The 27,077-nt window shown below is 41.2% G+C and overlaps 1 protein-coding gene across 6 annotated transcripts in view; it reads right to left on the reverse strand.

Annotated features, from left to right (window-relative positions):
• DLGAP1 (DLG associated protein 1) overlaps nucleotides 1–27,077 on the reverse strand; it is a 986,787-nt gene that overhangs the window by 22,423 nt on the left and 937,287 nt on the right. For all 6 annotated transcript variants that reach the window (XM_066246182.1, XM_066246181.1, XM_066246185.1 and 3 more), the window contains one exon: nucleotides 10,762–11,183. In XM_066246182.1, coding sequence (XP_066102279.1) covers nucleotides 10,762–11,183 — 422 coding nt within the window. The remainder of the gene's footprint in view (nucleotides 1–10,761; nucleotides 11,184–27,077) is intronic.

Raw genomic sequence — 27,077 nt, forward strand, 5'->3', positions numbered from 1 at the left:
CCTCTACAGTGCTCCTCAGATTCCCATGCACAGCTCTGTCCCTTCCTTTCCCACTTGCTCCCCAGTAGCATCTGTTTATATGTCTGACTTTCTAAGCTGACGGCAAGCTCTTCAGTGGCATAGACTGTGCCCGTTGAACACCCGGTATCCTGTTAAAAGGCTAGGTTTTGAAATTAACTGGTTCATCTACAAACTATTTTTTAACCAGAAAAATAAATTAACTGCAACATTCTATGTCTTAAGCCAGGGGTCCCCAAACTTTTTACACAGAGGGCCAGTTCACTGTCCCTCAGACCGTTGGAGGGCCGGACTATAAAAAAAAAACCTATGAACAAATCCCTATGCACACTGCACATATCTTATTTTAAAGTAAAAAACCAAAACAGGAACAAATACAATATTGAAAATAAAGAACAAGTAAATTTAAATCAACAAACTGACCAGTATTTCAATGGGAACTATGCTCGTCTCACTGACCACCAATGAAAGAGGTGCCCCTTCCGGAAGTGCAGCGGAGGCCGGATAAATGGCCTCAGGGGGCCGCATGCGGCCCACAGGCCGTAGTTTGGGGACCCCTGCCTTAAGCATTCTGATTTTTTAAGGTTTTACCGTGTCTGGCATCACTTTTTAAGTTACAGTCTTGATTGATTAATTAGCTAATATAGTCTTGGTTGGACTATTATTTCTCTTGGGTTTTGTTTATAATATTATTAGCGCTGACTTAGGCTGAAGGAGCTAAGCCATTGCCAGGTGTGAATCAAACCTCCTCAGTCTTGGGTTTGGACTTCTTTGTACTCCCCTGGCATTTTCCCCGTCAATGTTTCTCAGTGGTAGACTTTAGGGGAAAAGAGGAAAAAAGGAATTTTAAAAACATGAGTCCAAAGTTCTGCAGACGTGTCAGACTGAATCTGTGTGCTTTCACGCTGGTATCATCCACATGGAGACATTCTGTGACCTCGTGGAAAAAAGTTTCTCCCACTAGCTGGCCAGCTGCTTCTCAGAGTTGTGACCCAGAACTGCTGTCAACAAAAGGTCCCCATAGAAAACAGGGATCTGTTCCATTCCTGGCTGACAGTGGCTGCTCTACATTCAACAAGAGTGCTGTTTATTGTATTGATTTATTTTTTAGCCAAAACTAATGAACAAAAAATGAAATTCACAAGTAGAAATTTTCAAAATTTCCCATTGACTTCCACAGGGCTAAAACATGGAGAGGAGGATACTGTTTCGTTTGTAAAGAGCAAGTTTTCAAAAATTAGCTAATTTAACCCCCCCCCCCCATCCCTGCTCCAGGAATCGTATTCATAAAAGGTGGTTGTGCTCGAACACATATTTCAATTTACATCAGTATTGAGACAGGAGTACGATTATACGTATCACGTAGATAAATATTGCTTTGGAGCCCTTGAAAGCTGAAAGAAATGAAATTACTTAACATTTCCTTTGGTAATATAGAAGAAAAGAACTAAATGCTGTGTTTGAAGTCCATTGTAATTATATTCCACAGAAAACAGTTATTGTTAGAGAAAACAACTAGAGATCTTGCTCCACAACGCAGCCCCTCTCTCTGTAATGTCTGCCTCTCTGCTGGTGCAAGAATGATGGACCTTATTCCAATCTGGCATAATGGAAACGCCCTGGGCCTTGGGAGCAGGAGAGCTGTTTCTGTTTTTGGCTGGCTATAGCGCTTCACTTCTCCAGGCCTCAGCACTCTCCTCAGCCTGGAGACCACCCTCCGTGAAACACAGCCACAAAGGCATGCTCTGTACTGTCCTTCTGGTGCCAACACCTACTGCATGTGCCCAGGGCTAGCAAAGCAAAATGAGCTGAGCATTCTAGAAGGGGAAGCATAAGTCATATCACACACGATTTCCTTTTCATTATTTTCACTTCCTCTGTTGATCACTAATTTCAGTCTGGCCAGACCTTTAAAAAAAAAAAAAAAGACTATAGTGTGCATGTGTGGGAAGGAGGGGAGGACAGGGGGAGATCTTTTGAAGGCTACCTCAAAAGGAAGATGAGACTAAAACAGAAAGTAGCTAGATGCACAGCACTCTCCCTGCTTAGAAATACACAAGGGCTTGAGGCAGGTGAACTGCAGAAATCATAATAAGCGCTGCTTTACCTGCCACCCAGTTTCACAGGCTGCAGAGACATGCCACAGGCGACACTGGGCAAAATAAGCCCGGTGATCGCACCGATAGACGGTCACAATGATGACTGTGCACAGCTTCCGTAACTCAACCTGAAACCAAGCAAACCCCATTTCAGGTTTCATTACCAGTCCCACACTCGCTGCCAAGGCTCACAAGCCTTCTGGGGAACTCAAGGCCAAGTTTCACTAACTTGGATGCTATTACCAGGCAAAATTAAAGTGGAATTAATCTGCCTCCTCCACACGCTCCAGGTTTATCAGTTCATTTCAGATAGAGCCTGAAAATTCCACATAGAAGTTGTCCACAATTCAGGAGGCAAAGATAGATTTCCAAGTACAATCAACCAGTATTCCATCCTAGGGCCATTGAAACCTGAGCCTGTGTTTTTCACCGGGAGTGGTAGACAGCATTCCTAGTTAGAAGCATTCAGTTCCATCTGGCCGTTTCATTCCTGGTCAGATAATACCAGACGTATCTATGCAACATACAAGCCACTGTCAAATAGCACTGAGCCATCTCCCCGAGACAGCTGTTTCACACAAGGGCTTCATTGTCTGAGAAAAGCTTGTATCATTTTACTTCAAGTGCTGCGGGAACAAGCATTCTGTCAGCTGCCACGGTTGGGAGGAAAACTCACTCACTGCCGAGTCCCATTATTTTGTTATTGAGCCAAAAAAAACCTATAATCGGCTGTTAAGGGATGAGGTTTTTGAAACAAGAACTAAAGTTCTTGCTCTGCTTTTATTTTTTCAAGGAAAATAATAGCTCCACACACCCAGAGAATTTAGAGTTATACTTTTGAAAAGATAGCTTGAGGTAACCAGGCGACGACAAGTGCTTGTTTTCATTCTGCACTGGTCCACTTACCCAGTTTCAGGTAAACGGGAAAGCCCAAAACAATATCCCTGTCAAGCAGCTGTCGGGGCCAGGATACTGGCATCACAAAATAATTGATAACTGAACAATTATTTAAAATTAGATGGCCCCTTTCTTCATCATGTCTCTAATAGAGAAAGATAATTGCAATCACCCAAGCCCAAATCTGTACATCAAATTCCCCTTGAACAAATAGGTTCTATTCCTAACTCCTCCTCCTCCTCCTTCTCTCTTCCTGTTCCTTCTTCATTTCCGCCATGGTCATACCATACAGTTGACCTTTGAACAATGCAGAGGCTAGGGGCACCGAATAACTTTTGACTACCCCAAAACTTAAGTAGTCCCTTGGTACCTGTGAGAGACTGATTCCAGGACTCCAGCAGATAGCAAAATCCATGGATGCTCAAGTCTCCTAATATTAAATGATGTAGAACAATGCACACAGAACTGTATCCATGAACTCTACATGGCAGATCCACAACAGCACAGGTGTTTATTGAAAAAAAACCAAACCCTCATATAAGCAGACCTATGCATTCCAAAGCTGGGTTAGTCAAGGGTTAACTGTATTTTAAATTCAGGAAGACATTTAACAAAATACCTCACATTCTTATAAACATAAGGAATAACTATAAGCATGATGATAGCATACTTGTTCTATCTACCTTCAGCTGTGGCAGGTATTTTTTTTTTAAGAAGGGGGATTTTTTTTATTGTGCTAAAATATACATAAGAGCTACCGTTTTGACAATTTTTAAGTGTACAATTCAGAGAGACACTAAGTACATTCACTAAACATTTAAAAAGATTATACAATTAGGATAATTATGGTGGACCACAAAATAAATTAAACAAGTATGTTTAGAATCTTCCTTTCTTGGGACCTGTGGTGGCGCAGTGGATAAAAGCGTCGACCTGGAATACTGAGGTCGCCGGTTCAAAACCCTGGGCTTGCCTGGTCAAGGCACATATGGGAGTTGAAGCTTCCTGCTCCTCCCCCCTTCTCTCTCTTTCTCTCTCTCTCTCTCTCTCTCTCTCTCTCTCTCCCCTCTAAAATGAATAAATAAATAAAAATAATTTTAAAAAAAGAGAAACATTAAAAAAAAGAAAAGAAAAAAAAGCCTGACCTGTGGTGGCGCAGTGGGTAAAGCGTCAACCTGGAAACGCTGAGGTTGCCAGTTCAAAGCCCTGGGCTTGCCTGGTCAAGACACATATGGGAGTTGATGCTTCCAGCTCCTTCCCCCTTCTCTCTGTCTGTCTGTCTCTCTCCTCTCTAAAAATGAATAAAAAAAATTAAAAAAAAAAAGAATCTTCCTTTCTCTACCTCTATCCTCATCTTCCCATGAAGACTTTGAAGGCTGGCTCTCATGGGAGGGAACTGACAAGGAGTCACCTTCATCATGTACCCTGAAGAGAGGCGCTCCTTTAAAGAACCCAAAGATCACATATGGTGGCTTGATCGGGAGACAAACACAGTTGTGCTTGTCCCATGTATTGAAGCTATTTTTCTGGGTGTACACAGATTTTGTTTTTAAAGATGGTTACCTAGAAATTGGCTATGCCTGTCAAACAGGATTGACCTCTCTTCCTTACCAATCTTCTTTTGAAAAAAAGAAAAGGTTAAATTAGTAAATGAGTAAAACAAAGGCCCTGTGCAACACCAGGCGCAGTTACCAGAACAGAATTGTGGCTGTCAGGCAGCCAGGGAGAGATATGTAGAGAGAGCTTTGGAGGACAGCACCAAGCAAGGCACAAAGTATCGTTATGTTGTCAAATGTTATTCATGTTGTATCTGTTTGCTCAGACACTTCTGTGTTCTGTGACCTTGGACAAGATACGGCCAGAGAGCTGTTTTGAAGGCAAATGAAACACCTGTCACAGTCTCTAGCCTTCTGCCGGGGGTATTGTAAGGACAAGATGAAGATTCTTTCATGTGCTTATAGTCTCCCTTCTTAAGGAGGAGGTTAGTTTGAGCTTTCTGGTCATATTCTCCTTCAGATCTGTCTCATTTGAAATTGGCAACTCTTTGACCTGGGCATATGAGTTAATCTCTGCACTGTTTAGAAATCTCTGTACTGTTCCAATAGATTGGAACTCCTGTTGTGCACCTCCCAGAGCATAAAAGACAGAGAAAGCCTTCAAGTGCTGGCAGAATAGAATTGTGTCCCAAAAGCCGGCAAGGGCACATGGGACTCATCTAGACCAGGGGTTTCCAAACTACGGCCCGCGGGCCGCATGCGGCCCCCTGAGGCCATTTATCTGGCCCCCGCCGCACTTCCCAAAGGGGCATCTCTTTCATTGGTGGTCAGTGAGAGGAGCACAGGATGCGGATGCTCAAAGAGCGGCGTCACTCACCTACAGTGCTACTTCCGGTGACTCAGGATGCATGCATCACGGCTCCAGAAGCTTGTCATATTGTATTTGTTCCCGTTTTGTTTTTTTACTTTAAAATAAGATATATACAGTATGCATAGGGATTTGTTAATAGTTTTTTTTTTATAGTCTGGCCCTCCAACGGTCTGAGGGACAGTGAACTGGCCCCCTGTGTAAAAAGTTTGGGGACCCCTGAACTAGACCATGCAGCTGACCAACAGAGCAGTCATTTTCACTATTTCTGGGATGGGTGCTCCTCCGATGAGAAGGCCTCACCACCTCAACAAGGGACTGTTCCTTCCTCCTTTTGGCAAAAATAACTACTGGTTACTTGCTGAGTATTTTTTAGCTACTTAGGAAGACATGTTTTGTTAGGGAAAATACTTTTGTAAAACAAAATTTCCAAAGTATTTGGAGGACACAAATACATATTCACTGATCCTCTGTTATGTGCTAGCAAATAAGATAAATGAGACAAGAATGATTTCTGTCCTCAGAGGTCACTTTTCGGTGGAGGAGATAGATACACATATCATCATAAAGTTATATTGGAAATACCTGATAAAGAAATGTACAGGCTATCACAGAAACACCAGGGAAACACACCCAATTCAGCCGGAAGGGGGGCATTCCACAAAGACTTCAAGAAGGTGAAGCTCAAGCTGAGACATGAAGGAAGAGTCATATATTGTAAACTAGTTGGGCTTATATAAATAGATGCTACTAATTTGGGTCACTTTTGTACATTTTCAAAAGCACATATAAAGGGCATTTACCTCTAAACTTTGTGTTAACAGTTAGACCTAAAATAATAAAATTATATTTAAAAAATAATAATTTGGACTTTTCACTACAGACCCTTGATTTTAAACTATATTCTAAGAATCCTAGGATTTTGAGGGAGGAGGATAGGCATGTTTTTAGGCACGTTGGTCTGGAGGCAGGCTTCCAGGTCCTCACCAGAAATGCTTCACTGTTCTTCCTGTTATATTTATGGATGTTGTGTATATATAGATAGATATATATTTTTTACTTAGAAAAGGGGGGGTTCTGACATTAAAATATGTTTTAAATCCAAAGGGAGAGCAACTCCTCAATGAGGGTTTTATTACATACTTGTCATCTAAGGCTAATTTACTCAGTTGGGTACTTTAAAGCAAAGCACCAATAATATTCCCACCCCGGTTATCTTTGCTTGTTCTGAAACCATGCCCTAGCACAGGGGTCCCCAAACTTTTTACACAGGGGGCCAGTTCACTGTCCCTCAGACCATTGGAGGGCCGGACTATAAAAAAAAACTATGAACAAATCCCTATGCACACTGCACATATCTTATTTTAAAGTAAAAAACAAAACGGGAACAAATACAATATTGAAAATAAAGAACAAGTAAATTTAAATCAACAAACTGACCAGTATTTCAATGGGAACTATGCTCCTCTCACTGACCACCAATGAAAAAGGTGCCCCTTCTGGAAGTGCTGTGAGGGCCGGATAAATGGCCTCAGGGGGCCGCATGTGGCCCGCGGGCCGTAGTTTGGGGACCCCTCCCCTAGCACCTCTCACCACCCAGGCAGCAACCTTGTAAAATAAAGAGGTATATCTGAGAAAATTTACCGCTATTCTGAAGAAAACACCCTCAAGAAGTATGGTTTATTAATGGTGGAGCCATAGCACCTTCACGTACAAAGATAGCAAATTACCATTCTTTAGATTTGTTTTTTTTAGAACAAATCTTGTTATTACAAACATCTCTTCATATGGAATAAGTTTATAAGTCTTAATTATAAATCAATGTTTTAATAACATCTGACAAAATTTTGGAACAACGAATGATTGCTTAGTTCTTTCATGTTTATTATTTTGGGGCTTTACCAATTATGTACATTTCTTTAAAAATTTTTTTAATTTATTCTTTTTTTTTAGAGAGAGGAGAGAGTGACAGTGAGAGAGAGAGAGAGAGAGAAAGGAGGGAGGAGCAAGAAGCATCAACTCCCATATGTGCCTTGACCAGACAAGTGCAAGGTTTTGAACCAGTGACCTCAGCGTTCCAGGTAAACTCTTTATCCACTGCGCCACCACAGGTCAGGCCCAATCATGTACATTTCAAAATACAAATATGCTTTCCTTTTTTCTTGTCCCAAACACAGGATGACAACATGGTTTTCTGATAAGATGTCACCTTTCAATTATATGTGGTTGTTTAAAAATACACTATTTTGATATAACCACAATGTATTTTAATACACAAAAAACCCCAATGTATTTTGATACAATCACATACAGTTTTCATAGTTCTTTTAGTTTAAAGGAAGGTTTTCCAAAATATTTATAGAATGATTATCCTTATGCATTATTATAAAACTAGGTTGAGAGAAGTAGGTTTAGCCTCTGATTAAAAGAAAACATCAGATGAAAGCTTCCCTGTGTCCTATTGAAAGCCAGTCAGTAAAGTAGAATGAGTCTCAATAATGAATTAAATAAGTTGAAATCTGAAATATAGCTCATTCTGTTAAGCAGCACACAAAACCTTGGTTCCTGAGACACTGAGTTTTCCTTGGAAAATCTAGTAAACTTTGGGTATGCGCACAAGGGGAAAAGAGAATAAGAAGCAATTGCTAGGACTTTCTCACTGAAGCCTATCCCTGCCCACTGCTCATTGACTTGTTAGGAGGGCAAAAGGCTAATTCTGCTTATGGATCAACAGGTGAGTCTGCAGTGGCACTAACTAAGGGGAAAGTGTCAGGAGATTTATTTTTCTGCTGCTAGGTTGTTTGCACTTATAAAATAGGAGTCTCCGGGAACCTTTTTGGCTGAGAGAGCCAAGAACGCCACATATTTTAAAATGTAATTCCGTGAGAGCCATACAACGACCCGTGTACATTAGGCATTATCCAATAAAAATTTGGTGTTGTCCTGGAGGACAGCTGTGATTGGCTCCAGCCACCTGCAACCATGAACATGAGCAGCAGGAAATGAATGGATTGTAATACATGAGAATGTTTTATTTTATTTTTTATTTTTTGTATTTTTCTTAAGTTGGAAACGAGGCAGTCAGACTCCCGCATGCACCCGACCGGGATCCACCTGGCATGCCCACCAGGGGGCGATGCTCTGCTCATCTGGGACGTCACTCTGCCACAATCAGAGCCATTCTAGCGCCTGAGGCAGAGGTCACAGAGCCATCCTCGGCGCCCGGGCAAACTTTGCTCCAATGGAGCCTTGGCTGCGGGAGGGGAAGAGAGAGACAGAGAGGAAGGAGAGGAGGAGGGATGGAGAAGCAGATGGGTGCTTCTCCTGTGTGCCCTGGCCGGGAATTGAACCCGGGACTTCTGCATGCCAGGCCGACGCTCTACCACTGAGCCAACCAGCCAGGGCCGAGAATGTTTTATATATTTTTTTATAAATCATTTTTTTTATTGTTGTTTTTGTTTGTTTTTTTTTAACAGAGGCAGAGATAGACAGGGACAGACAGACAGGAACAGAAAGAGATGAGAAGCATCAATCATTAGTTTCTCGTTGCGCATTGCGACTTCTTAGTTGTTCATTGATTGCCTTCTCACATGTGCCTTGACCGTGGGCCTTCAGCAGACCGAGTAACCCCTTGCTGGAGCCCAGCGACCTTGGGTCCAAGCCGGTGAGCTTTTTGCTCAAACCAGATGAGCCCGCGCTCAAGCTGGCGACCTTGGGGTCTCGAACCTGGATCCTTCTGCATCCCAGTCTGACGCTCTATCTACTGCGCCACCGCCTGGTCAGGCCATATATTTTTAACGTTATTATTTTTTTTATTAAAGATTTGTCTGCAAGCCAGATGCAGCCATGAAAAGAGCCACATCTGGCTCAAGAGCCATAGGTTCCCGACCCCTGATATAAAAGCATCGAAGAAATGTTACAGAAAACCATTTATGGGTCTTTTAACCTGGTCATAAAGGTAACAAATAAGCTATTCAGCCTGTTGGTAAGGTTTAGACAGGAAGAAGGAGCAGAGAAAAGATGTCAGCAAGAAGCTGGACATGGTGAGGAAATCCCACAACACGCTGCTTAGTTTTCATTGGAAAATACTTCCTTTATGGAGAACTTACTGCTCCTGGACACAATGATTTTGTTTTATTTAGTGAGTCTTTCTAACATGATTTAGAGTAGGCTTTGGGTCTAATTATTAAGGATTATTATTTTTGTTAAGGATGATAATACATTTTTAAAAGGTCCTTATTAGTATGAGATACCTTGTGAAGTGACATGATATCTTAGTTGTGTGGTTTTTTTTTTTTAAAAGAGACTGGCAAAATAATAATAGCTGGAGGTAGATAAGAAGATAAAGCCGGACAACTGTTAAACTTCATGATGGGTATATGAGGGTTTGTTATATTAAACTTTATACTCCTGTGCCTGTTTAAAATTTTTCATAATAAGAAGTTAAATATGGATTTTAAAAATAGGTCTAAAAAAACCACACCAGGACAACAGTCTTCTAGGTGGTTCCCACACAAAAATGAAGACAGCCACTGAATTTATTTGATTCAAAAATATAGTCAGTTGGAAGATCCACCATTCATTTAACAATTGATTTTCAGCAAAAAACAAATGCATGTTAAAATACACATGGATTATAAACTATATTGAATTTCATAATTGTTAAAAATGTGCAAAATGTGCCTTGAAATTATGATAATCTGCTAAATTTTCTTTGTCAATTTTTAATAGAAGTTGTTGTTGCTACAAGCTAAGTTTGAAAATAATAGATTGCCAGGTCTCCATTATTTATTTATTCATCATATTTTATATTATCATTTATTTTAAGCCTTTAAATTAGAACTTGTATTAATTTAGCGGCCGAAGGTTTGTCTCTCTGAAACCTAAGAGGGAAAGTGCATGCAAAGTGGGTTTAAGACTATCAATCAGCATGGGCCTCTTACCTTGTTTTGATATTGTACGTAATGAAAGTAATAAAACTGTACGATTATGAATGCCCAATGCACATCTATCTGTGGACCTTGCGTCTAGCTCTTTACTGTTAGTCTCCTGACAATCAGCACCCGTTCAGGAACATCTCAGGGAAGAGGAGCTTTGTTAGGTCCTGAGGTCACCCCTACTCGGAGCTTGGAACTTAAAGGAAAAGATCCAGCTAGCAGTCACAGACCTAGAGCCAGCGAAGCTGTAACCAGTGGTTCTTCTCATTGTGCAGTTCAGGGGTGCCGGGACTCTCAGCTGGGACCACCCAGCGCTCTGTTTGGGGCAGGGTGAGGCTGCGGGGCTAGACAAGTGCAATGAGCACAGAGCAGACCACGAGATCTAAAAACGCAAGGGGGACCCGACCCCAGTGCCCACGTGCAGAGTGCATAGCTGCGTTACTTACTGTCTTCCGGCAAGTTGTTTTCTCGCTCTTCTCTCTCCATCTGCTGGCACCACCCTTCCATGCGGTCTCGCTCCGCCTGGAGAAGCTTCAGAAACCAGTGGCCATCCCGGTGGCACACTGACCTTTGAACGGCCTCCATGGGGTCTTCAGTGATCGAATCAATCCAGGGATCCGGGGGAGGCAGAATCGAAGGATCAAAATCTGCGTCAAAGTCGTCGTCGGCTGCACAGGCGTGGTAATGGTTTCCTGAGCCCTGGATGCTGACAGTGGAGGTGCTGGCATCCCGGGAGAACTGTCTGGCCGCTGGGCCCGGGCACGAATTGTCCTCTATAGATTCCAGAGAGTTTTCCAGATTGTCGTGGAAGTCCAGGTCAGCCTGCACTGCTGTCGTCACACTGTTGGATCGGGTGAACCTGCGGAAGCTTGGAGGAACAGAGAAAGGAGGTTTATTTAGTTCAAGGATATTTCTTGAAGCAACATCACATTCTACTTTTCTTCAAGGGCATGACGATAGGGGGGGGTCCCATTTTCTCAGTCTGCAGAGGTAGACCCTTGATGTAAGGATATTCATTGCCACACAAATTTCTCATCTTTGTGAAATATTAAAGAATATCGAGAGGAATTTTACAACTAGAACCACATGTATAGTTATAAAAGCCAGTATAATGTCCAATGTTCAACTCCCTCCCCAAATCAGGAAGGAGGCTTGAATCCTGAAATTCAGATTGGTGAAGGGTAAGGGAGCAATTCAATTATATCTTATTATGCATAATTGGCATAGAAGTGGAGGGAGGGGAACCACCCACCCTGGGCCAAGACTTTGTGAATCCTGCAAAATCCCATTTTTCCAAGTATGATGCCCTGAAAGCAAAGTAAAGAATTGGCAGTTTCCTCTTAAAATGAAAACTCCTCTTCCTGGTAAAGATTCACCTATCTCTTGCTCATATATAGGTCATTGTTATTATTTGGTACAAGGATTTTGGGGTAATAACCAAGTCACAGTTCTGAAGTTCTACTGTATGGTCCTCCCCTGCACCTTTAATTTCCATTCCCTCTGCCGAAGTGGTAAAAGACAACTTGTTAAGAGATTCAATTTCAGCCTATTATATGGACATTCATATGATCAATGTTTCTCAACCAAATGGCTCTATATATCTCTGATTGAGCCCCATAATGAAGGTGAAGACGCGGGTCATGGGACAGATAGGGGAAGAGCAGAGGAGCAGTGAATTCTTTATCAGACCAGGAAAAAGGGAAGGTGTGGGTATGAAGTAATTTCCACCAAAAAAAGCTTCCCCTGGCTCCTGGAGCTGCAGGAAATAATGACAGAGAATATAAATCCACTGAAGGCAGCATCATTGTCGTTTACCCCATTCTGCATTTCTTTTTTTTTAATTATTTTTCTGAAGATGGAAATGGAAGAGACAGTCAGACAGACTCCCGCATGCGCCCAACTGGGATCCGCCCAGCACGCCCACCAGGGGCGACGCTCTGCCCACCAGGGGGCGATGCTCTGCCCCTCTGGGGCGTCGCTCTGCCACAACCAGAGCCACTCTAGCGCCTGGGGCAGAGGCCAAGGAGCCATCCCCAGAGCCCAGGGCCATCTTTGCTCCAATGGAGCCTTGGCTGCGGGAGGGGAAGAGAGAGACAGAGAGGAAGGAGTGGGGAGGGGGGTGGAGAAGCAAATGGGCGTTTCTCCTGTGTGTCCTGGCCGGGAATCGAATCCGGGTCCCCCGCATGCCAGGCCGACGCTCTACCGCTTAGCCAACCAGCCAGGGCCTCTCTTTCTTTTTTAAAGTAACTTCTTGATCTAGTATTTTGTTTATTGCGGAAAAAAATACATATAACATAAAATTACCATTTTAACATTTTTTAAACGGATACCAAAAATATATTATTGACATTGTAGTGCAACCCTCGCCATCATCCATCTCCAGAACTTTCTCATTTTCCCTAATTGAAACTCTATATGCATTAATAACTACTATGTATCCCACACTTCCTCCTCCTCTGGCCTCCAGGCTCTCGCCACCACCATTCTGTTTCTATGGATTTGACTGCTTTAGGTCTCTCATATCAGTAGAATCATATACAGTACAAAGTATTTGTTCTTTTGTCACTGGCTGTTTCACTTAGCATAATGTCTTCAAGTTTCATCCATGTTGTAGTATGTGTCAGAATTTCTTTCCTTCTAAAGAGGGAATAATATTCCCTCCAATGATAAGGGGGGAATATTATTCCAAAACCCCTAGTGGACCCCTGAAACTATGGATAGCATTAAACCCTGTATGTTCTATGTTTTTTCCTACACACACATACCTGCAATATAGTTTAATTTATAAATTAAGCACAGTAAAGAGTAAAAACAATGACATAACAAGTTAAAAAATTATAACAATATACTATAATAAAAGCTAGTTATGTGGATATGATCGCTTTCTCAAAATATCTTATTGTACTCTACTCACATTTTCACTTAAAGGAAGCACTTTATAATTTCTCATTGGCATAGATCTGAATTGCCAACAGAATTACACTTGCACTTTGGGGCCAATAAGGTTACCTGAACACAAACACCGTGATACTGGGACAGTCAATGTGATCACCAAGTCTGCTACTGACTAGTGGTCAGGGAGTGTGTATCACAGCGTGAATATGCTTGACAAAGGGATGGTTTACTCTCTAGGAGGGACAGAGCAGGATGAGACAAAATTTCATCGTGTTATTCAGAATATTGCACAATTTAAAACTTACGATTTGTTTATTGCTAGAACTTTCCATTTGATATTTTTGGACATGGTTCACTGCCAGTAACTGAAACTTCAGAAAGCAAAGCCACAAAAAAGGGAGACTACTGTGTGTGTGTGTGTGTGTGTGTGTGTGTGTACTATATTTTGTTTCTACATTCATCTTCTGATGGACTGTTGGATTGCTTCTACCTTCTGGCTCTTGTGAACAATTCTGCTATGAACATAAGTATACAAATATCTCTTTGAGACCCTACTTTTAATTCTTTTGTGTACACATCAGAAGTAGAATTGCTGAATTATGTTAATAACTGTTTATAACTTTTGTACTGTTCTCTGTAGCAGCTACACCATTTTATATTCCCATCAACAGTTCACAAGGGGTCTAATTTTTTTTACGTTTTTCTTTTTTTAATCATAGCCAACTTAATGAGTAGGGCATACATTTTCTCGACCAGTTCATGATTATATCATTTTAAGAATGCTAGTTTGCCAGTTGATTTTTTAAAATTTATTTATTTAGCCTGACCTGTGGTGGTGCAGTGGATAAACCGTCGACCTGGAAATGCCGAGGTTGCCGGTTCGAAACCCTGGGCTTGCCTGTTCAAGGCACATATGGGAGTTGATGCTTCCAGCTCCTCCCCCCTGTCTCTCTTTCCTCTCTCTCTCTCTCCCCCTCTTTCTCTCCTCTCTAAAATGAATAAATAAAAATTAAAAAAAAAATTTAAAAAAAATTTTATTTATTTATTTTAGAGAGGTGAGAGAGAGAAGGAGGGAGGAGCAGGAAGCATCAACTCTCATATGTGCCTTGACTGGGCAAGCCCAGGGTTTCAAACTAGCGACCTCAGGGTTTCAGGTCGATGCTTTATCCACTCTGCCACCACAGGTCAAGCTGCCAGTTGATTTTTAGTTACTGTTTCATGTTCAATAGTGCAGCTTTAAGGACAGTGCACTAAACAAACCCCATAACAAACCAGATATGTTTCTTAACTTTCCTGGAACACTCTATGAAAGTCAATTAATATTAATACTCTGCTCCATCAAAAATAAAGAATGACCAGAATAAAAACAGGTACGCAGTTATTTGCAAGACTATATAGAAAGACTGGAAGTCACAAAAAAGAGAGAGTCCAATCATCTTAATAAGTTGATTTTTCCCCTTAAGCAATATGTGTCCAGGGAAAAAGTGGCTGCACTGTTGATTGTGTTATTAGGATGGTCAAAATGATCAAACATGCTGTGATTCATTTTATGAAGATAGAACAGACAAAAATGGCCCATTTCCCTGTTTGCCGTTTTCAGGAAATGACTTCCATTGAAGGTATTATACCTGGTCATTTTATTAGTTTTTCAACTCTCAAATGGGCCATTGAAAACATCACAGCGTGAAAGTCTGAAAGCAGCGTTACAGATCTCTTGTACTAACAATGACAGGAAGAAGAGCCAGTTATTCCTCGGCAGTGGTGGGCCATTTCTGTGTCGTTCTTGTTCACCCCCAAAATGTTAAATGTCATCTGCTGAAGCTGAGCTTTCTCTCCAGCTGCATATGTGTGAATTGGACAGTTGACATTCTGGCTGTCCTACTAACACAAAATCCCAACTACGAAAAAACACTGGACTCCACTCTCCAAGATCATGTACTGCTAGAGGCATTACATTTCCAGACTTTAAAAAGGATTAGTACCTTACTGTTTTCAACTGGAGCAAACTTGCCAAAGACGGTCTGTTTCACATACAAAACAGAATGACCCACTTCCTTGCGCTGCGGTCCTTATCTACACAAAACTGTACCACCAACATTCTTGACCGAAGGCTTCTGACTATGAATCTGGTAAAATATTCACCTTCTTAAGAAAAATTACTTGGCAGTAGATTAGTAGAAGTTTGCAGTTTAGTCAGCCAGAAAGAAATAAAAGTGAAGTAAAATGAAAATGGTTTGGGATTAAAAGCGGTGCCTTTGAACTCAGGCAACCCTGTCCAGACTGCGCCGTTTCTATCAATTAAGTTCCTCAAGCAAGTGCTCTCCTCTCTCTTCTACCCAGAGCTTTCAAAGAATGTTCTGCTTTACAAAACGTTTTAAGTTTTTCATGTGCAGAAAGAAGTCCCTTCTCGGTGAAAGGTTTAATCAAGTTATTGTTTTAAATTTTTGATAAAAACACTAAAGCAGTCACTGGATTAATTTCTGTATTTTTAAAAGAATGGATTATTTGTTGGTTGTTGGTAAAACAAACAAACAAACAAACAAAAACTCCTAAAAGCTGGATCCAATGTCTTGTATTTTTGAACTCGCAATTTCCAGTATTGAAACTTCATGGGTCTTTCATGCCCTGAAGGCATCATGTGTAATAGTTACAACTTCTGAAAAGACCAGCCAATAGTCCAGCCTAAGGAGCAAAACACCATGAAACTAAAGACTGGCTCAACCAGTATGGGACACAATACCTTTTCTGTTCTGAATAAATAGCAAGAGGAAAGTCACTTGTTAGTATTCACCTCTGCTGTTGTTTTGTGCTCCTTCTATGAAACCAGTTTATATTTCAATGAGAGGATCTTCTGCCCCTCTCTCACAACTTTTCTGCAGAGCAGATTACAAATCAACACATAGACGGTGACTTTCAGAGGCTCATTCTTGTCTTCTCTGTCTGATGGGGCTGTCTAAACAAAATAAGTCATGAGCAAAAAAAACTAAGCAGTCGTTATCTTTAGAATATACATGCTTTTAACCTGCAAGGCATTCCACTAGGAGGGATTCAAGTCATAAAAATTATCTTAAGAAGACTAAGTCATTCCATTACAGAATCTTCTGGCTTTTGGAGATCTTTATCCCTTCCATTCACATAATGGCTGCTTTTCAGGGCTAAATCTAGTTTCAAAGGGAGAAACACTAGTCCTGTGCTGTTCTTTCTTTATAAGTGACTTCAGACATTTTTTACTAATATATACGGGATTTCAAAATGTTACTCTTCAAAAGTGCACATATCTTGGTATTTTGTGAAATGGAACCCTTCAACTGATGTAAAAACCCAAGACATCTCCTTATATAAAATAAAACATAGGACAAGAGAAAGGTGTGGGGTTGAGGAGACTGAGATCAAGAATCACAACTTTCTAAAAAAGAAGCTCGTGCTTTCTTGTTGCATCAAATTCCCGGTTAGAGCAGCGCATGGAAGAACCTGGGCATAATGCACCCCTTGTTCACTAATTCAGTGGGGAGGAACTCTCCAGCTCCCCATTTGTATGAGGTTAGCAGGACCCTATTGACAGATTTTATTTATTTTTTATTTTTATTTTTATTTTTTTGTATCTTTCTGAAGCTGGAAACGGGGAGAGACAGTCAGACAGACTGCCGCATGCACCTGACTGGGATCCACCTGGCACGCCCACCAGGGGCGACGCTCTGCCCACCAGGGGGCGATGCTCTGCCCCTCCGGGGGGTCGCTCTGCCGAGACCAGAGCCACTCTAGCGCCTGGGGCAGAGGCCAAGGAGCCATCCCCAGCGCCTGGGCCATCTTTGCTCCAATGGAGCCTTGGCTGCGGGAGGGGAGGAGAGAGACAGAGAGGAAGGGGGGGGGTGGAGAAGCAAATGGGCGCTTCTCCTATGTGCCCTGGCCGGAAATCGAACCCGGGTCCCCCCCGCACGCCAGGCGGATGCTCTACCGCTGAGCCAACCGGCCGGGGCCCCCTATTGACAGATTTTAAAACTACCTAAACACAAGTATCCCTGGTTATTTTAAATCCTCCATGTTTATCCTTCTTTTGCTTGAATATCTCTTTAAGCAAAGGAAAATAGAATAGAGTTTCAACATAAAGTCTCTCTCTGCTCCAGATAATTGCATTTGTCAAATAAAAGGAAGGAAGGAAACGGAAAATAACTACAGTGGGCTTGTTATCATCTGCTGGCTTCAGAGAGGATCCAGCATGTGGCCAGCCTCCTTTTAATACCAGTTGGGCACATGTGATGCGCTGGGACAGTGATGCGCTGACACTGTAAAACCGTGCTAAAAACAAACAAACAAGAATATCCTTGAACTGACTGTGCCTCCAGGAGGAACAGCTTTCCCTCAGCAGCTGGAGAATGAGGTCACTTCTTGGCTATTGCCCTCAGGTAATGAAAAACCTGAGAAGTCTCACTCACAATTCTTTTTATTATGGTCTTGTTGCTGGGTCAACTGGAGGCCACAGCTTGTGAGTTAGATGCTCATTTTTCTTTTTGAAACTAATTATGTTGAAAAACATGAGAAAAAGGGAAAGAAAGAAAGAAAGAAAGAAAGAAAGGTGAAAAATGACAGACAAAAGAAAGAAGGAAAAAGAAGGAAGGAAAAAAGAAAGGAAGGAAGGGAGGGAGGGAGGGAGGGAGGAAAGAAGGAAGGAAGAAAAGAAAAGAAAGACTGTATGAGGCATATCAGGAATTATGCCAAGTTTCAGGCTTTTGAAATTTGAAATGCATGAACGCCACACCTTTCAAACTCAGATGGACTGTAAGGAACTATTTGGCTAGATCACAGTATTGTTAACTTGGCAAAGAAAAGAGGTTGTTTGCCAAATATAAGATCAATCAATAGTGGATACTAGACTATGCAGTACTCCAAGTAAAGTGAGAAGAGTGGGGATTGATCCAAAGCTTCTGAGTTGGCAGAGAAAGGATGTTTTGGACTGTCAAAAGTCTTTCCAACTCTGTGGTCCCCTAACTGGCTGTCAGAAGATGCTGTCTCAATTTTGGCTTTTTGTTTTTAACTTCCTGCTTATTTGAAAATGTACAAATCACTAGAAGCCCAAAGTTTACATATTTAAGTCATTTGCAATCAAAAGAGATCATTAATAGTACTTGACACTTGCTAAAAGAGAAAACAATGCTACCTTCTCCACACACTTTTCCCACCCAGTTATGAGGCCATGAACTTGAATGTGTGAAGCAAGGAAGATTTCAAAAATTCAGAATTTTATAGAAATAGAAGTAATTTTGGTGATAAACAGTATAAATGGCCTGACCAGGTGGTGGCGCAGTGGATAGAGCGTCGGACTGGGATGCGGAAGGACCCAGGTTCGAGACCCCGAGGTCGCCAGCTTGAGTGCAGGCTCATCTGGCTTGAGCAAAGAGCTCACCAGCTTGGACCCAGGGTCGCTGGCTCCAGCAGGGGGTTACTCGGTCTGCTGAAGGCCCACGGTCAAGGCACATGTGAGAAAGCAATCAATGAACAACTAAGAAGTCGCAATGCGCAACGAGAAACTGATGATTGATGCTTCTCATCTCTCTCCGTTCCTGTCTGTCTGTCCCTGTCTATCTCTGCCTCTGTAAAAAAAAAAAAAAAAAAAAAAAAGTATAAATGATCTTGTTCCTAGAGATGGAGAGCAGTTCTCATCATAGATGGCCAGTACTTTCCTCCAACACCTGTGCATCAATTTGTGCATTCACAGACCTGATGATGAAAGGGTCGGTGTCCTTCTCAGGTTGCCCTCTCTCCCAGCACTAAGTGTCTCCTGGAGGTCTAAGTATTATTTTAAATGTACAAAAGGTGTATTGGGAGAGAAGAAGTTGGCTCCATCCAGTGGAGATAAGAAAGACTTTTATATAAATCATCCAGACTTTTATATAAATCATCAAAATATCCATCCATTCCCATCCCATTAACACTGGCTTTCCCATTGCATACACATACCTCCAAACACACAAATCCTACCGAAGACATTCACTGTTACTTAACTTTACCTATTTCACAAAGGAATTTTGAGGGTGGGGGAATGGATGAAGGAGGAAAAGAGGCCACAAAGTGATTTACTGCCCATTTATTCTAGTTAGAGTTTTCTTCTCTAATTTCCTGGATGTTGAAAGTAAATTGTCCTTGTTGTACCACTCTGTCTCACATGGCTGAGCCCTACATAAAGATCTCAGGCAGATAAGACTTCCTTTACAAAGACATGGATGGAAATATTCAATAGACACCAGTAAAACAACATTCTGGAGTTTCCTTTTTAGAAAACAGTTGAGACCAATATCTTCTATCTGTATAAACACTAAAGACAGACAGATGTCAATTTGTTAATTTGACAATGTTACTAAATAACCAAAAAGTATATAATTTCAAAGCTTCTACCTTCCCTTAACTCTTTTAGTTGTGAAAATCAAAGATCATTGCTTTATAAGTTGTTCCAAAATATATCATGAATAGCTAACCTTATGGAAGCTGAAGGCTAGATCTATAACATATTTCACACTTACCTCTTGTTTCTTTAAATTATTTTTTTTTATTTATTCATTTTAGAGAAGAGAGAGGGAGAGAGAGAGAGAGAGAGAGAGAGAGAAGGGGGGAAGAGCTGGAAGCATCAACTCCCATATGTGCCTTGACCAGGCAAGCCCAGGGTTTTGAACCGGCGACCTCAGCATTCCAGGTCGACGCCTTGATCCATGGCGCCACCACAGGTCAGGCTTACCTCTTGTTTCTGAATGGGGATTATGACTGCAATGTGGCAACGTGGGGAATATGGCCACAAGCAGAAAGTTAAGACTGAATAGACTAGGCTAGACCTCAGCTAAGAGTTCCCATCTACACACAGTCCTATCTAAAATTGAGGAAATACTGTTGGAATGTTGAGTCAGTGAACTTAGACCGAAAGAGGTTCTGATGTTAAATGTATCTAGCTCTCAAATTTTACAGATAGGGAAGTAAAGTTATTTTCAATGTAGGTTTCTTTACTAGAATACCCTATTTTTTCTCCTGTGCTTCCAGTACGTCCCACCCAGTACATTCTATGAACTTCCAAGCCAGACAGTAGTTCTAAAGAACAGGGCTTTCCCTGTTATAGGCCAAATAAAATCTCCATATATGGATAACTTCTGCTTCTGGCCAAAATGGAGTAAAAATGATTGAATTTACTCTTCTATCTGAAAAAACCCTAAAAAAACCTGGCAAAATGTATGAAACAACTGCTTTTAAGACATTTGGCCTCAGTCAATGTAAATTGTGAAATAAATGAGGTTTGTGATCGCCCCACATTACCAACTGATGAACATTTCCAGACCATAGTACAGGGAGCGGTCCCCAGTGTAAAGCCAGCAGTATCTCTGACTTGATGAGACACTGCTGGTAGTTTGAGGAGGGCAGTACAGCTGGCGTTTGCAAGGCCAAGAGTGGCAGAGGACAGAGCTGTAGAGAAAATTTCAGAGATCTGCACAGAGTCCCAATAGAGCATTTATCTACGCTTAGTCCAAGAGGCATCTTTATTCTTCTTTGAAGGAAAAAGCTGATGAATGCCTAGCCAGGCTGTGGCATTGACCTAGAACACTAAGGATCCAGGTTCAAAACCCCGAGGTCACTGGCTTGAGCGTGGGCTCAACTGGCTTGAGTGTGGGCTCGCTAGCTTGAGTGTGGGGTTGCTAGCTTGAGCCTGGGACCATAGACATAATCCTATGGTTGCTGGCTTGAGCTCAAAGGTTGCTGGCTTGAAGCCCAAGGTTACTGGCTTGAACCCAAGGTTGCTGGCTTGAGCAAGGAGTCACTGGCTCAGCTGGCGCTCCCTGGTCAAAGCACATAGGAGAAGGCAATCAATGAATAACTCAAGTGCTGCAACTACAAGTTAGTGCTTCTCATCTCTCTCCCTCCTTGTCTGTCTGTCCCTGTCATTCTATGTGTAGCTAAAAGAAAAAAAAGCTGATGAACTAGAGCACTATATGCAGCAGAAATATCTTTTTAAAATAATGACAAAATAATTACTTTTTATTATCCAAAAGTTGAAAGAATGCACCATGAGTAGATATATACAATAAAAAACGGTTTTAAAAAATTCCTTCAGCCTGACAGGTGGTAGCACAGTGGATAGAGTGTTGGACTGGGACACGGAGAACTCAGGTTCAAAACCCTGAGGTTGCTGGCTTGAGCACAGGCTCATCCAGCTTGAGCATGGGGTTGCTGGCTTGAAGCCCAAGGTCACTGGCTTGAGCCCAAGATTGCTGTCTTGAGCAAGGGGTCACTCCTTCTGTTGCAGCCCCTCAGTCAAGGCACATATGAGAAAGCCATCAATGAACAACCAAGGAGGCTAAGAAGCTGCAATGAAGAATTAATGCTTCTCATCACTCTCCCTTCCTGTCTGTCTGTACCTATCTGTCCCTCTCTCTGTCTCTGTCACACACAAAAACATTTCTTCAACAAGTAGGAAAATGATGCTAGATGAAAATTTGGAACTACACAAAGAAATGAAGAATACTGGAAATCATAATTTGTGGATAAACATAAGACTTTTATTCTTATTTAAATCTGAAGATAATTGACTGTTTAAAGCAAAATATTAACAATATATTATGGAGCATTAAAATTCAGGGTGGGACAGAAGTAGGTTTGCAGTTGTAAATATGTGAAACAGTTCATTCTTCTATTATTATTCATTAATTCTTACATTATTTTCCATACAGATAACTGTAAATATAATTCTGTCCTACTCTGTATGTAGTTGTAAAATGTTTGATAGTAGCACACACACCTGGGAAGTAGAGGAATGAAAGCATACTAAAATAAAGTTCTTATATATAAAGTGATAAAATTTCACTTGAAGGTAGGTTATAATAAATTAAAGATATAGGTTTGGGAGTTCCATTCAAGATGGTGTCATAGGTAAATGTGGTATTCAAAACCTCTGACAACCACATAAAAATTGCAACTAGACTACAGAACACAAGTCCTACAACTAAGGATATAATGAAAAGCCACTTTGAAACTGGTAAGAGGGACAAACTGGTTTCACACTTATGTCTGGTGGATAAAAATCAGGAGGAATATCTCAAATGTGGAGGTCCTCCTTGAGGAGTAAGGGATCCCACCCCCACACCAGGCCTCCCAGCCCAGGATTCCAGTTCCTAGAAGAGAAATCCCAATAATTTCTGGCTGTAAAACCCAGTGGAGATTGTGGCTGAGTGAGACAGAGGGCAGCTGAAGTCCCAAGTAATCCTCTTAAAAGGTCCACACATAGACTTATTAGGACTCCCTCCCTCTGAGCTCCAGCACTGGGGCAGCAGCTGGGAAGGCATCAGGGACATAAAAGGAGGAACTGAGTTGTCTGGCATTGTGTGAGAGCTAGAGGGGCAGCCTTCCCCTAAACAGAAGTGCTAGCAGAGGCCATTGTTCCTTTTCTGAGCTCTCCCCAAACAGAGAAGGCAGGTGGGTGCCATATTTGAGTCTCTATTAACCTGGCTAACCCTGTTTGCCCCACCCTGGTGATTCCCTGAGACGCTGCTCCACTAACATGCAGGATCACTCAAGCTGTTTACAGTGTCTTTTCCATACAAATGGCCTCCTTACCATATGCTTCCAACTTGCCTGAAGTCTTTCAAACAAGCAGCTCTTCCCCTGCAATCAACACACTGTTGTCTGTGCCCATTAGCTTTCTCTCTCTCTCCTTTTTTCTGCACAATCATTTCACTACCTCAGACCCTCAAACCCGCCTCATCCCTTGCCCCAAGAGGTCAGCCTGCTCTCTTATATATGAGTCTGTCTCTATTTTGCTGGTTAGTTCAAATTTGTTCATTAGATTCCACATACGAGTGAGATCATATGGTACTTGACTTTCTCTGACTGGGTTATTTCACTTAGCATAATGATCTCTAGGTCCCATCCATGCTGTCTCAAAAAGGTAAGATTTCTTTCGTTTTTAGAGCTGAGTAGTATGCTATTGTGTAAATGTACAACAGCTTTTTTGTCCATTGATGGACATTTGGGCTGCTTCCAAATCAAGGCTATTGTAAATAACACTGCAATGAACATAGGGGTGCATGTGTTTTTTTGAATTAGTGTTTGGGTTTCTTTGAATAAATTCCCAGAATTGGAATTGCTGGGTCATAAGGCAGTTCTATTTTTAAATTTTTGAGAAAACTCCATAATACGTTCCACAGTGGCTGTGACAATCTGCATTCTCACCAACATTACACCAGGGTTCCCTTTTCTCTACACCCTCACCAGCACTTGTTTATTGCTTTATTGATGATAACCATTCTAACAAGTGTGTGGTGATATCTCATTGTGGATTTAATTTGCATTTCTCTGATGATTAGTGACTTTCAGCACCCTTTCATATTTCTATTGGCCATATGCCCTCTTTGGAGAAGTGTTTATTCAGATCCTTTGCCCATTTTAAAATTAGATCTTTTTTTTTTTTTGGAGTGTATAGTTCTTTACAAATTTTGGATATTAACACCTTATCAGATGTATTGGCAAATATATTCTCCCATTCAGTGGGCTTTATTTTCATTTTGTTGATGGTTTACTGGGCAGGGCAAAATCTTTTTAGTTTGATGTACTCCCATTTGTTTATTATTTTCTTTTGTTTTCCTTGCTGACGAGATATATCAGGAAAAAATGTGTTACAAGAAACATCCAAGATTTTACTCTCTAGGTTTTCTTTTAAGATTGTTATGGTTTCGAGTCTAATATGTGTCTTTAATTCATTTTGAGTTAATCATGTATATGCTGTAAGAAGATGGTCTATGTTTATTTTTACCCCCACATACTTGTCCAATTCTCCCAACACTATTAAATACACTATCTTTACCCCATTATATGTTTTTACCTCCTTTGTCAAATATTAATTGATAGTAAGGCATGGGTTTATTTCTGGGCTCTCTATTCTGTTCCATTGATTTATATGTCTGTTTTTATGTCCGTACTGTTCTGTTTTGATTACTATGTCCTTGTAATGTAGTTTGATATCAGGTACAACATTTACTTCAACTTTTTCTCCAGATTGTTGTGGCAGCCTGGCTTGTGGTGGCACAGTGAATAAAGTGCTGACCTGGAATGCTGAGGTCACCTGGTTTGAAACCCTGGGCTTGTCAGGTCAAGGCACATACCAGAAGCAATCAATGAACAACTAAAATGAATCAACTATGAGTTGTTACTTCTTGTTCTACCCCTCCCTTCTCTCTTCTCTCTGTAAAATCAATCTTTTTTAAAAAAGAAAAAGGTTATTGTGACTACTCGGTGTCTTTTGTGGTTCCATATAAAGTTTTGGAACATTTGTCTATTTCTGTGAAATATGCCATTGGTATCTTGATAGGAATTGCATTGAATCTATAGGTTGCTTTGAGCAGTATGGACATTTTTCACTTTTTTTTTTGTATTTTTCTGAAACCAGAAACAGGGAGGCAGTCAGACAGACTCCCGCATGCACCCAACCGGGATCCACCTGGCACGCCCACCAGGGGGCAATGCTCTGCCCATCCAGGGCGTCATTCTGTTGCGACCAGAGCCACTCTAGTGCCTGAGGCAGAGGCCACAGAGCCTTCCTCAGCGCCTGGGCCAACTTTGCTCCAATGGAACCTTGGCTGTGGGAGGGGAAGAGAGAGAGAGAGGAAGGAGAGGGGGAGGGGTGGAGAAATAGATGGGCACTTCTCCTGTGTGTCCTGGCCGGGAATCGAACCCGGGACTCCTGCATGCCAGGCCGATGCTCTACCACTGAGCCAACCGGTCAGGGCCCAGTATGGACATTTTAAGGATGTTAATTCTTCTTATCCATAAATATGGCATATGCTTTTACTTATTTCTATCTTCTTCAATTTCTTTCTTTAGTGTCTTATAATTTTCTGAGTACATGTCTTTTTACATCCTTGGTTAAATTTACTCCTAGGTATTTTATTCTTTTTTGAGGCAATTATGAATGGGATTTTTTTCTTAATTTTCCTTTCTGATAGTTCATTATTGGTGTGTAAAAAATGCAACCAATTTCTGGATATTTATCTTGTAGCTTGAAACTTTACTGAATTCATTTATCAACTACAGCATAACAAAATGGGTGCTGGATTTCATCAAAATGTTATTTAGCCTCTATGTCTTTGTGTGTTTTTCAGGTTTTTTTTCTTGTATTGACTTTTAATTTTATACCATTATGGTAAGAAAAGACGCTTGATATAATTTATATCTTCTTAAATTTATTGAGACTTGCTTTGTGTACTAACATGTGGTCTCTTCTAGAAAATGTTTCATATACAGTTGAGAAGAATGTATATTCTGCTGCTTTGGAGTGAAATGCTCTGAAGATATCAATGAAATCCATTTGATCTGGTGTATTATTTAAGGGCACAGTTTTTTTGTTGATTTTCTGTCTGAAAGATCTATTCATTGATGTCAATGGGATGTTAAAATCCCCCACTATGACTGTATTACTGTCAGTCTCTCCCTTTATAGCCATTAATATTTGCTTTATATATTTAGGTGCTGACCACATGAAAATCAATTACTGACATTCTCTAAATCTGTCTAGAGCTCTGCACTCTGGCCAAGGCAACTGACTCCTCAGCAGGGTGTAAGCTCCACATTGTAAGGTGAGAGGGAGTCCAGGGAATGGGGTTATTGCTTTCCCCCAGGCTGATGCCTTATGGAGGGAAGTGTTCTACCGAAGAAAAATGATGTCTGGAGTATGGGACAATGACTCAGCACAGGAGTATGGGACAATGACTCAGCACAGGAGTGTGGGACAATGACTCAGCACAGGAGTATAGGACAATGACTCAGCACAGGGGTCTTGGAGGCAGTCCCTTCAGCTCTCTTCCCAGAACCACAAATCCCAGACTCTCCTTATGCAACTCTTCCCTCTGCCAGAGTCCAGAGTGAATCGCTCTGAACAAAATTTCATATCTCGGCCCTTTAGGAGGGTACTTGTGTTGCATGATAGTCTATATAGAAAATCTAAAAGATTGACCACTGGCTCACCAGCTTGAGCATGGGGTTGCTGGCTTGAATATGGGATCATAAATATGACCCCATGGTCACTGGCTTAAGCGGAGGACCCAGGTCCCAGACCCCAAGGTCATCAGCTTAAGCGTGGGCTCATCTGATTTGAGCAAGGTTCACCAGCTTGAGCCCAAGCTTGCTGGCTTGAGCAAGGGGTCACTCAGTCTGCTGTAGCCCCCGGTCAAGGGACATATGAGAAATCAATTAATGAACAACTACGGAGTCACAACGAAGAATTGATGTTTCTCATCTCTCCCTTCCTGTTTATCCCTCTCTCTGACTCCCTCTGTCTCTGCCACAAAAGGAAAAAAAAAATTACAAGGCTACAATAGTTAAGACAGTGTGATACTGACATGAAGATAGACACTTAGACCAATGGAACAGCATAAGGAATGCAAAAATAGGTCCATATATTTAAATCTGGAAAAGGGTGCAAAGGGTCTTCATATGCAAAAATTAAGCTTGAGCTATTCCTTGCCCATTTATAAAAATTAACTTGAAGTTGGTCATAGCCTATAAAATTTAACACTATAAAAATTCTAGAAGAAAATAAAATATATTTGTGACCTTGACTTAACCAAAGATGTCTTAGAGTTGATACCAAAAATAAAATCCATATAAGAAATATTGTACTTCATTAAAATTATGAATTTCTGCTCTTCAATTCTAAGGAGTGAAAAGCTAAGCCACAAAGAGAAAATATTTTCAAATCACATATCTGCTAAAAGACATAAATTCAGAGTATAAAGAATGCCCACATCTCAATAGTAACATAGAAACAACTAATTAAGAAAGATTTGAATAAATTCACTAAGGAATAAACTCATGAATCTGGCCGGTGGCAGTGCAGTGGATGAAG

Source organism: Saccopteryx bilineata, chromosome 11, assembly GCF_036850765.1.
Source record: "Saccopteryx bilineata isolate mSacBil1 chromosome 11, mSacBil1_pri_phased_curated, whole genome shotgun sequence".
Lineage (NCBI taxonomy): Eukaryota > Metazoa > Chordata > Mammalia > Chiroptera > Emballonuridae > Saccopteryx > Saccopteryx bilineata.